Source organism: Lacerta agilis, chromosome 16 (genome assembly GCF_009819535.1).
Source record: "Lacerta agilis isolate rLacAgi1 chromosome 16, rLacAgi1.pri, whole genome shotgun sequence".
Lineage (NCBI taxonomy): Eukaryota > Metazoa > Chordata > Lepidosauria > Squamata > Lacertidae > Lacerta > Lacerta agilis.
The window spans coordinates 15,307,446-15,318,873 of record NC_046327.1 but is presented as its reverse complement, the minus strand read 5'-3'; the positions used below and the strand labels follow the sequence as shown (position 1 = coordinate 15,318,873).

The following is an 11,428-nucleotide window of genomic DNA, read 5'->3' as shown; positions in this document are numbered from 1 at the left end:
AGACAGGGGATAGCCCCATTCTTACCTGGAGATGCTGGAGTTGCTGAACCTGGAGATGCTGAACCTGGGACTGTCAGTCTGTAAACCAGATGCTCTACCAGTGATCTATGGCTGCATATGCCCCATTGATTTATCACCCTTTAGAAGTATTTTCATTTAAACAAATGTGTCTTCAGAAACTAAACTCATTACAGCTTTATCATTAAATAAAGAACAAAGCCTGTTATATTTACGACTCCCATCCTTTTCCTCTAGGCTGTTGTGGCAGTTTAAGGCCTACAACACCAACTGCTTCTGCTGCCAACCGCTCTCCTTTGCCATGGTATTCCTTATGCAATGCTAAGTGTTCTTGGACACTACACAGAAGACAGAGATAGGTGGCAGCCTGAAAATGTAGGTCATGCTGGGCCCCACTTCATTTTTTCACTCGTTACCTGGTGGACATGGAAGTCTTTCTTCAAATTTTGGTAAGCTTTCATCTCCTGGTAGTAGAGGTTGCCTTGCACACAGTGGGAGCTTGCACAACAGACCGCGAAAGGAATGGAGGGGTGATCCCAGCACTGCCATCTTGGCCATCACAACAGTCTTCTGTCTGAAAAAAGATTCCCCACCCCCTGCTGCAGAAGAATCCAAGTTGTTCCCTACTCACAACCACTTAGATCCAAACTTTTTCACAACTATACACCATGATGTCAGAGACCAGGCTGATGAGAGCTACTCTGATGAGGAATGGTGGGGGCCTCCCCCTCCCTCTGCTCCTGACCAGGATCCTGAAGCTGCCCAGGAGCAGTATAGATTTGGAGCAGTGGTTTGCAGAGGGACATAGTTCAGAAGACAACAGCTGGGCAGAACTGAGTGGGGAACAGCTAGGAGAAGAAGAACAGGGAGGGAGAGAATTAACAGACTCCCTTTCACTGGAAAGTGTCCCAGCACTCAGTCCAAGGTCAAGGAGAGCAGATAAGGTAGCTACATAGAAGGCCAAATGGTTGAGAGATCAGGTTGCCAGACGAGGAAGTGACAGGGGTGACTTGGGGGGAAGTGCGAGGAAACCTTAACTGAGAGCACCTTTCCTCCGAGATGGAGTCTTTGCAGGTTGCACTGTGGGTTAAACCACCGAGCCTTGCTGATCAGAAGGTCGGCGGTTCGAATCCCTGCGACGGGGTGAGCTCCCTTTGCTCGGTCCCAGCTCCTGCCCACCTAGCAGTTCAAAAGCATGTCAAAGTACAAGTAGATAAATAGGTACCGCTCCAGCGGGAAGGTAAATGGCATTTCTGTGCGCTTCCTGGAAGCTGTACGCCGGCTCCCTCAGCCAGTAACAAGAGATGAGCGCTGCAACCCCAGAGTCGGACACGACTGGACCTAACGGTCAAGGTCCCTTTACCTTTACCTTCCTCCGAGATGGAGTCTTTGTTCTTCCACTGTGGACATTAAAAATCTATTTAACTGGTGAGGGACTATTTTTGCTTTGTTCTGCTTATCCACAGCCAAAGGGAAGGAAGAAGCCGTTTCCCCAAAGCCTGACACATACACAGGCTGTGCTATTGGCTCTCACACCCTCCAGTTCCTGGGATCAATATAAGACATTTTTTCTTTTTCTTTCATTTATTTATATATACCTTGGTTCACAATAAAAAATATTTTTTTAAAAGAATGAAAAACCAACAATTTTCAAAATGTACAGATTAAAAATATACTAAACACACCAGGAGCACCAGAAGCACCTTAAAACAACAAACTCTGCCAATATAAAATGAGTAATTGCAACCCATTTTTCCTAGCCTCTGTGCTGTGAAGATGCAGTAAGAAGTGTGTTCAAATGAAAGCATTGCATGCTAATTATTTTATTTTATTTTTATTACTCTTCTGCAATACACACATTTTACTTTTGCCAAAAATGTGTGCAATATTTATTGCTTATTGCATAGAATCAGAAGGGAGAACTATCCCAATTGATTTTATATATATTACCTCTGCTTTGGGTGCCAACATTTTTTTTATAATCTCCTATCCTAGATCATATAGTTCTAAAAGAATGCCCTTTCCATGCCAGACCAGCACTTAATTTTGTTCAAAATCCTCATAATCAAAGATTGCAGTAAATCATTAAGGTTTATAATAACGTTTTATTCTAAGAGTACGGCCTGAGGGTGGGGGCAGCTACACAATGTAATTGTGTTAAGGATTATTGGGACAAGATGATTCCTCAAAAATTGCTGCGGCAGCATAAAGAGGCCTGTGATCATAAACCACACAGTTCACACATCAGCGAAGTTTAAGTAGTAGCATCCAGAGTACACACTTTTTTCACAAATGGTCTAACCGGCACTTAGACTGTATGAGAGAGGTATAAGAAATCACAGGTTAACCCAGATGGGGAGAAATTCAAATCAATTCACATTTAAAGGCAAATCTACCTAATTTGCCCTTTTTGAAACAATCTGAGAGCCAAAATACAGGAATCCTTCGAAATTCGCACTTTGCCAAATTTTGCAATACAGTGCTCTAGTCAAGTAATGTGTACAAGAAAGTGTGCTATGGTAAAGTTCAGATAAAAGTGCATCTATTAGTGTAAAGAACATACAAAAATGCATTGTATTAGGGAAAATTGCTTTGCAAAAATGTGTGTCCTAGGGGGAATTACAAACAAATGTGTACGTTATGAAAAATCTGCACTAAAATTCTGCTCAATTTTCATGTGAAGAATGGAATTTAAGATTGGAAAAATGAGAAACTGTGAAAACAATGAAATTGAGATATTCAACCATCTCTGTCCTGCAGAAGCTGGAAAGTTTATTGAGATGATCCATTTCGTTTGTTTAGTGCCTCTTTGATGTGCTTCAAAATGCATGGCATGTAGTACACATTTATTAACAAATGACAAAGTCTCTTTTAGAGAAGCCAGTCCCTGAATTCTATCTCTTGGTCATTTTTAGCAAGGCCATATATCCTACTTTAGAGAGGCCAGTCCTCTAACTCAAGGAGTCTTCTGTTTGAAGGGTTCTCCAGTCCAAATATCATTACAGAAATTATGAATTTGGGAGAATGAACCACTTGGCACCTAGACAACTGAGTACACACAGAGGTCAATCTGTGTGTGGCTTTGAGTTCCAGGCTACCAGGTCCTAATCCAACATTTTGTCCGTTACATGAAACAGGCTCAGGACAAATATCTGTTCCAATGAATTCTCAGCATGTATGCTATAGATGCTGTGTGCCTTTGTAGGCCAACTTTCCATCTTGAGAAGGTTTCACTTTGTTTAAGGCTGTGTGCTGGGCCCGGGGGTAATCCAAGAAACGAGGTCCAGGTCCGGTCCAGAATCCAAAGGTTCAGTGAGGAGTCAGCCCAACAGAGCCAAGGCAGGACACAGGGCAGAAACCAGGCAAGGACCGGTACAGGATCTCAGGCATGATCTGGCTTACAGCAATGTTGCTCGTACAACCTGGGATGGGATCCGACAGCTTTTATCTTTGTTGGGGCAACAGCCAGTCCCAATCCCCCAGCGACTCACCTCCCTGTTTCACCCGAAGGTGAGCACTCCTCCTGCGAGTACTCAGGTCTCTCCTTCTCTCAGACCTGAGTCTCTGCAGCTCCAGTGCGGTTACTGGACCCAGGGGCCGCCTCAGCCTCCCCTGACCAAACCGGTGGTGGAACAGTTGTAAGTGATGGCCCAGCTGAAGGCAACAAGGTAATCTCCACATCTGGAGCCAGGACAGGCTCACACCCCTGACTCGGCCCAGCTGGTGTTTGCTGCAGGGGAATCTGTGCAGACTGAGACTCTTCAGGATCAGGCCCCGGACTTGGCTCAGATGATGTCTGAGGCAGAGGATCCAGTGCAGACTGAGACTCCTCTGGTTCTGAGTCTGAGCCCGAGTCCCAGGCCATCACACCCTGGCTGTTTATAATATCTAGGGCATTGGTCGAGACAAATTAATATTTTCAAGATTATTTTTTTCTTTTCAACCATAAAATATTTCATCTATTGCTCACCTGAGAGATCCTTTTAAAAAATAAATCTGGGGAAACTGATATAAAATCTCCCTCCCGCTTATCTTGCTGTTACAGACCTTGTTAAGTTCATGAGCAGATTTTTATTGTTGTTTTTCTAATCTGCTTTAATGGCACTCTTCCCACCTTCAATCTTCATTTTTTTCTGATGTGGCAATCTCAATAACTTTACAGAATTGCATCCGCTTGTTTGTAAGGCACCTGGGGTGATCAAGGGATTGGAGCATATTTTCTTTGCTAAAGTAAGTGCATATGTTTGAGAAAAAAAGTCTTAAGTGAGTATATGACACTTAAAATCTATAAAACCATGAGGTCTATAAACAGAGTAAATGATTTTCTCTCTTGTGCCGCTAGTAAATCTCAATGATCAAGAAGTTTCATTAAAGATAATTGCATTGCAATGCACTTTACATTTCTTCTCATCACTTTGACAATGGATACAGGAGTTGAGGTGGTGTGACTCCACCAAATGTTGTTGGACTACAGCTCCTATCATCCATACACATTGGGGCTCAGACAGACAGGAGCTGGAATCTAGCAATATCTAGAGGGCCACGGGTTCCTTACTTTGGCTTTGAATGTTGACTTACCTTCTATCTGTGTGGTGTAGTGGTTAAGAGCGGTAGATTCGTAATCTGGGGAACCGGGTTCGCGTCTCCACTCCTCCACATGCAGCTGCTGGGTGACCTTGGGCTAGTCACACTTCTCTGAAGTCTCTCAGCCCCACTCACCTCACAGAGTGTTTGTTGGGGGGGAGGAAGCGAAAGGAGAATGTTAGCCGCTTTGAGACTCCTTCGGGTTGTGAAAAGCAGGATATCAAATCCAAACTCTTCTTCTTCTTCTTCTTCTTCTTCTTCTTCTTCTTCTTCTTCTTCTTCTTCTTCATTTCCTTGAGAGGTCCAGAGGGTGTCACAAACTAGCACGGGCTATTTCAGAAGCATAGCTGTCAACTCCCCCCCCCTTTTAAAGAAAAATTCCCTTATTCCAAATAGGATTCCTCACAGGAAAAGGGAAAAGTTGACAGCTATGTTCAGAAGTATGTTTTAGGCCTTACTTTACACTGTTAAGTAGAACTTGCAGTGATTCTGTGAATATGATTGGCAGTAGGTTCATGATTGAAAACAGAAAGTACTGCCTTTGACTAAGCAATGGAGAAGAAACCAGACACCTTACCAACAGGTGTCTGAACACATAAGAGATGTGGCTGGCTAATGAAAAGGTCCCCAAAAAGTAGGTCTCTCTAGCTCCTCACAATACAAAGGTCTTCCATACTTCCATTACATCTGCTCTGTTTACATTGCTTTTAAAAGAGTAGACAAACTCATGGATGAGAGGCCAAGTGGTGGCTCTTAGCCATGCCAAATAAACACAACCTCCAAATCCATAGACCAAGGGTGGGGAACCTGTGTCTCTCCAGGTGTTGGTGACAGCATCAATCATCCCTTAATATTGGTCATTCTACCTGGGGCTGCTGGGAGTTGGAGATATCCAAATGACATTCAGAGTACCATAGGTGCCCCATAAGAAGTATAACTCTGAGTACAAAAGGTCCGAGGATATGAAACAGGCCAGCCCTCTGTTTCATCTAGCTTAACTTCTGAACTTTGTGGGGCATCTGGTTGGCCACACAGGTACCATGTGAGGTCAGATGGACCCTTGGTCTGATCCAGTATAGGCAGTTCTTTATGTTCTTAGCACAGCCACACTGGCTTGGTTTGATACACTTCATATTTCTTTGTCCCTTGTCCTGCAGTGTAGAGAGCTATAATCAATATTGTCTATGGGTGCTGTCTGGATTTCAAGACTCCTAAGGTGTTTAGAGGCCTCTGCTTCAATAATGTACAGAATCTCAATGGGGGAAACGCCAGAAGTAACCATCTGCATTCATGTATAATCGCTCCGTCAGATAATATCGGTAAAGGCTGCACTCATGGCACTTCAAAGACGGTATTAAGTATTTATTGGGATTGTCATTGGCAGCATCAATCTTTGATGATGTCTCATACTCATAAAATTCCATTTAAAGCTGAGGCACACAGTAGCTCAGTGCAGGCCTCCATTAAAAATGCAATTCCAGTACTTTGCATTAAAAAAGCCTACATCTGTGATGTATGGTCTGGATTGATTTAAGCTGTTGTGAATCAGGAAGACCTGTTTGGATTCCAAGACAGATTGTCAGCTTGATCCTAAATGCACTGAAAATAAATGCCATTAATTTTGGTGGCCCTTTCCATTCCGTATTTATTTATTACATTTATACCCCACCTTTCCTGAAGGAGCTTATAGTTCTTCATCTCCACCACTTTATCCTCACAACAACTCTGTGAGGTAGGTTAAGCTAAGAGATAGTGACTGGCCCAAGGTCATCCAGTGAGCTTCATGGCTGAGTAAGGACTAGAACTATGGTCTCTCACATCTTAATTCAACTCTCTAACCACTACACCACACTCCTCATATGGAACAGCCTGATGTAGTGAGGGAGCTCTGAAGCTGCAATGCTAATAATAATAATGCTAACAACAACAACAACAACAACAACAACAACAACAACAATTTATTTATACCCCACGCATCTTGCTGGGTTTCCCCAGCCACTCTGGGCAGCTCCCAACAGAATATTAAAAACACAATAAAACACCAAACATTTAAAACTTCCCTAAACAGGGCTGCCTTCAGATTTCTTCTAAAAGTCAGATAGTTGTTTATTTCTTTGACATCTGATGAGAGGGCGTACCACAGGGTGGGCACCACTACTGAGAAGGCCCTCTCCCTGGTTCCCTGTAAGCTCACTTCTTGCAGTGAGGGAACTGCCAGAAGGCCCTTGGAGCTGGACCTCAGTCTCCAGACTGAACAATGGGAGTGGAGACGCTCCTTCAGGTATACTGCTATGAACATTTACCTGGGAATAAGCCCCATTTTGTCCTCACTATTTACTGTTCATTGGATGACTTGCCCACCCTTCCCCTTAACATTTCAGGGCAGTTCTCGACAATACGGAAATACAGTATTCAGAAGTTGGCATGAGTAGGATTGCCCAGTGTTCTGCAAATGTATGCAGCAAAATCTTTATCATAATATTTATCCAGGTACCATTGAATCTGGCGTGCTCTGGTCCATGGGGTCACGAAGACTGAACGACTGAACAACAACAACCATTGAATCACCTTGATGCACACCAGGAAATGTATTCCATGTTGGAGCCACCAACAGGGAATTTACACGTCTAGCCATGCTTTGTCCAACCCACAGCTGGAAATGAGTCATTTGGGTTATCCAGCATGGTTGGTGTTGACTAGAATGAGTTTGGTCCCTTTGAGATTCCACGAAGGGAGGAAGTCTGTGACTGAGTAGCATCTCTGTCACAGAACTCTTATAATTCTATTTCTGTTGCTACACAGGGACATGCAGCTTCTGGGTGACCTTGGGCTAGTCACACTTCTTTGAAGTCTCTCAGCCCCACTCACCTCACAGAGTGCTTGTTGTGGGGGAGGAAGGGAAAGGAAATTGTTAGCTGCTTTGAGACTCCTTCGGGTAGTGATAAAGCAGGATATCAAATCCAAACTCCTCCTCCTCCTCCTCCTCCTCCTCCTCCTCCTCCTCCTCCTCCTCCACCTCCTCCTATTCTTCTTTGAAATCCTATGGTGTGAGAGAGACTAGTAACCAAACGTCATTTGTTTGCTGCTAGTATTCCAAGGGCTAAGATCAGGAATAAGATAGTAAGCTGGAACTTCCTTTTACATATTCCTGGCATCCATTAAAAATAGCTCTACATTCTACAAGAAGAAAAGGATTGGATTTCCGCCACCCACTTTGCATTAATATTTATATATATATAAAGGGGGGGGGGAGAAAATAAACTGGTTGGCATCTAGTTCTATGTTATGTTGATATGAAATTGCGTATTCATTAGGAAGATGATTTTCTTGTTGGTGTTTTCTTAAGTATTGATTTTGGTATTTGATTAAGGCAGTTAATCTTAAAATTACCATGCTTGCTCTTATCCCATAAATGCAGTTATATCACAGCTAATCTGAGAATTTAGATGGAAATTTTCTCTCTCTTTCTACCTTTTTAGGAAGCGGTATATTCTCTTCTTGACATCTATGAAAATGGACCAGACTGGTTGAAATTCTCCTTGGAAATTAACATAGGGTGCCCAATGGCATGGTCTTAAAAATGACAGTAACTGCTGGTAGCAGAGTAGAATTATTGTAGCACAGTAATTAGAAATGTTACCATTGATCCAGAGTCCCACAGATTGAATCTCAGCTCAGCCATGAACCTCCAAACTGGCCTTAGACTAGTGATGGGAAGTTGTTTTTGAAACCCAGTAGCCCCAGCCAACATGCTCTGTGGCTGGGAAAAGTAAGAGTTATAGTCCAACATTATCTGGCATTTGCACCCAGGGCCGGTCCTATCATTAGGCACAAGATTATTCGAAATGATTTGTATGCTAAAACATTTTCTTTTGTATTTGAGTAAGATAATCAAATATTGTTGTATTACTTTTCTCGCAATTTAAAATAAATTTAGCTGTTTCAAGTTTTGTGCTTTTCATTTTTTTCTGCAACGAATGGGGTTTTGTTGGCACAGCCCTACAAAATACTATTTTAATATGTATCTCAATATGAATTTCTACATCAATTTTTAATAATGCAATAATGGAATGGAATTGACTTAAGGATAAACACGTGTGGAATTGGCATGGATCATAAAGAGACTGGTGCATCTATCCCTTTGGTTACAAAAGGATCAAATAGGTCCCAGAAATGGGCAAAAGGAGAGGCGAAGCAGTCAGATGAAATGGTAAAACTAAGTAAAACCTAGGTGGAACACATTAAGGGAGAATGGTATCAAATTAATGTTGGTGCATATGAGGAAAGCACCTGATGGCTGAAGCTCATAAAGTGTTGTTGTTGTTGTTGTTGTTGTTTGCAATGATACATAAAAATACAAGGAAAGAAGGTTTCAAGATTAGAACCGCTCCAGTTTGTTGGTTTTTATAGGCAAACTGTGTAGGTTGTTATCTGCAGATCTTAGATTACTCTCTCTTCTCAATTGTATGCTTGGTGCTTGTTTTTCCTCTCCTCCTGCTGTTGACCTAATACGTTGTGGCAATGTTGATTTCATACCCTTTAAAGTTTCTCTCTTCCCGCTCCCTTCCAAGTGAGCTTCGCTTTGATACAAAGTGAACTGGGCGATTCCCCCCACAGATGCACTGAGGATTCTTTTCTCCAGAAGATGCTGTAAAGACTTGAGCTTGAAGACAATTAAACATAATAACCATGTAAGCCTGAAGCGCGAACACTTCCCTTGAATAAGTCAAAAGCTGTCTTGATGTTTCATTTATACCCATCGGTAAAAGCGGCACTGCAGGAATGATGAAACCTAGGAGTTGATTGGAATAAGAAATATGCAAACTGGATTTTTAAAAACCCATTGTTAAGCGAGAGGTGAAGAACAGAGGTAGAGGTAAAATCCTCTAAAAGTCATATTTGGATATTTAAAATAGGCTATCTTGTTGCCTATCCTGTATTCTACAGGACAGGTGACAACCCTAGTTTTGTGCTTCTCTCTGCATCTTGAGCTGAGTAACAGCTAGGGATAGGACTGATTTCATCAATGTTGCATTTGGTGCAGGAAAACCCTGACGAATGGCAAGTAGGACAAATACACACACACACACACACTATGTAAAAATTCAAAAAAGCCCCCAAACAGCCTCAACTAATATCATGTTTCTCAAAACAATAGCCGCGCATGATTCAAATGACTGCAATGGCTTTCTTTTCTACAGCGTCAACCCTTCAGTGTCTGCTAAGGAGAGGTTTCCAAGCGGACCTTGTGGCCATCAGCGAAGGCTGGGAGGACCCTACAGGAGGGCTGGGGGCACCTTTCCAGCAGCCGCCACCTCCCCTCGCAGCTCTAGGGTGCAAACCACCAGTGCAGCACCACCACCAACATAGAACTCCTTGCACTTTGCTATAGAGAGAGGTGTATTTGTGTGTAGCGGGGGGCAGCAACCCCCTTCACTAACTGTGTATCTCCAGGCCAAGCCTCCCCCTCTGCTGACAGGCTGTGGGTGGGTGTGAGTGTGCAAGGAACTGGTGTGCAGGAGAAGCATCACAGGCTCTCATTGGATGTGTGCACAGCCAGCCAGACTGCTCACTCTCCCACCACTGCCTGATCTTCTCTGCACTGGAAGCCCGAGGCTCCATCTCCCTTGGCATCCAGCACCAGGAAAAGCCCCCCATGGCACTTCCAATGTTATGCCTGGCAGGGCAACCCCTCCCCACCAGTTTGCAGTTCAACAACTTTCACACACACACACACACACACACACACACGAAAAGAAGAAGAAGAAGAAGAAGAAGAAGAAGAAGAAGAAGAAGAAGAAGAAGAAGAAGAAGAAGCAGAAGCAGCAGCATTTGGATTTGATATCCCGCTTTTCACTACCCGAAGGAGTCTCAAAGCGGCTCACATTCTCCTTTCCCTTCCTCCCCCACAACAAACACTCTGTGAGGTGAATGAGGCTGAGAGACTTCAGAGAAGTGTGACTAGCCCAAGGTCACCCAGCAGCTGCATGTGGAGGAGCGGAAACACGAACCCGGTTCACCAGATTACAAGTCTTAACCACTACACCACACTGGCTCCCAAAGCTCAACAACTTTGTACAAATTTTCACTTTTGAGAATATGGCAACCCTATTCTTTCTATGACTGCGAGTCCAAGACAGGCCATCAAGAGGCTGCCACCACACCCCTCATTCTCCCTCTGACCCCCTTCCAGGTATCTAAGGCAAAAACTTGCAAGGTGCAGCAGAAATAGCATCCAGACTACCTGTTTTTCCGCAGGAATGAAAGTATCTCACTTTTCTATTGAGACATTCTATTGAGACACTGTACACTTAAAACCCCATACCAGCCACGGCTTCCCCCAAAGAGCTGTAGTTTGTGAAGGGTGCTGAGTATTGTTAGGAGTACCCTCTTCCCCTCAGAAAGGTATGATTTTTAAGAGTGGTTCAACAATCAAACCCTCTTTCCAGAGAACTCTGAGAATTGTAGCTCTGTAGAGCAATTTGCAATTTGCAATACCTGTAGGATCGCCTCTTCCCATATGAACCTACCCAGACCCTGAGATCATCTTCTGAGGCCCTTCTTCATGTGCCGCCTCCTCGAGAGGTCCGGAGGGTGGCAACACAAGAATGGGGCCATCTCTGCATTGGCTCCCATCTATGGATTGCTCTCCCCAGGGAGGTTCACCTTCATTATACACCTTTAGGCGCCAGGCAAAAACGTTCATTTTCAACCTTTGGTTGACCTGATTGACACCCTATATCCTTTTAAAATGTGGCTCTATTTTGGGGGGTACTATTGGGTTATGGGTTAAACCACAGAGCCTAGGGCTTGCTGATCAGAAGGT

The 11,428-nt window shown here is 43.6% G+C and overlaps 1 protein-coding gene across 1 annotated transcript; it reads right to left on the bottom strand.

Moving 5' to 3' along the window:
• Window positions 1–229: 229 nt before the first annotated feature.
• LOC117061108 (protein FMC1 homolog) lies at window positions 230–567 on the bottom strand. Its single transcript, XM_033173794.1, is given in 3 exon segments — window positions 230–415; window positions 417–491; window positions 493–567. Coding segments are annotated over 3 exon segments (336 nt in total).
• Window positions 568–11,428: the final 10,861 nt, after the last annotated feature.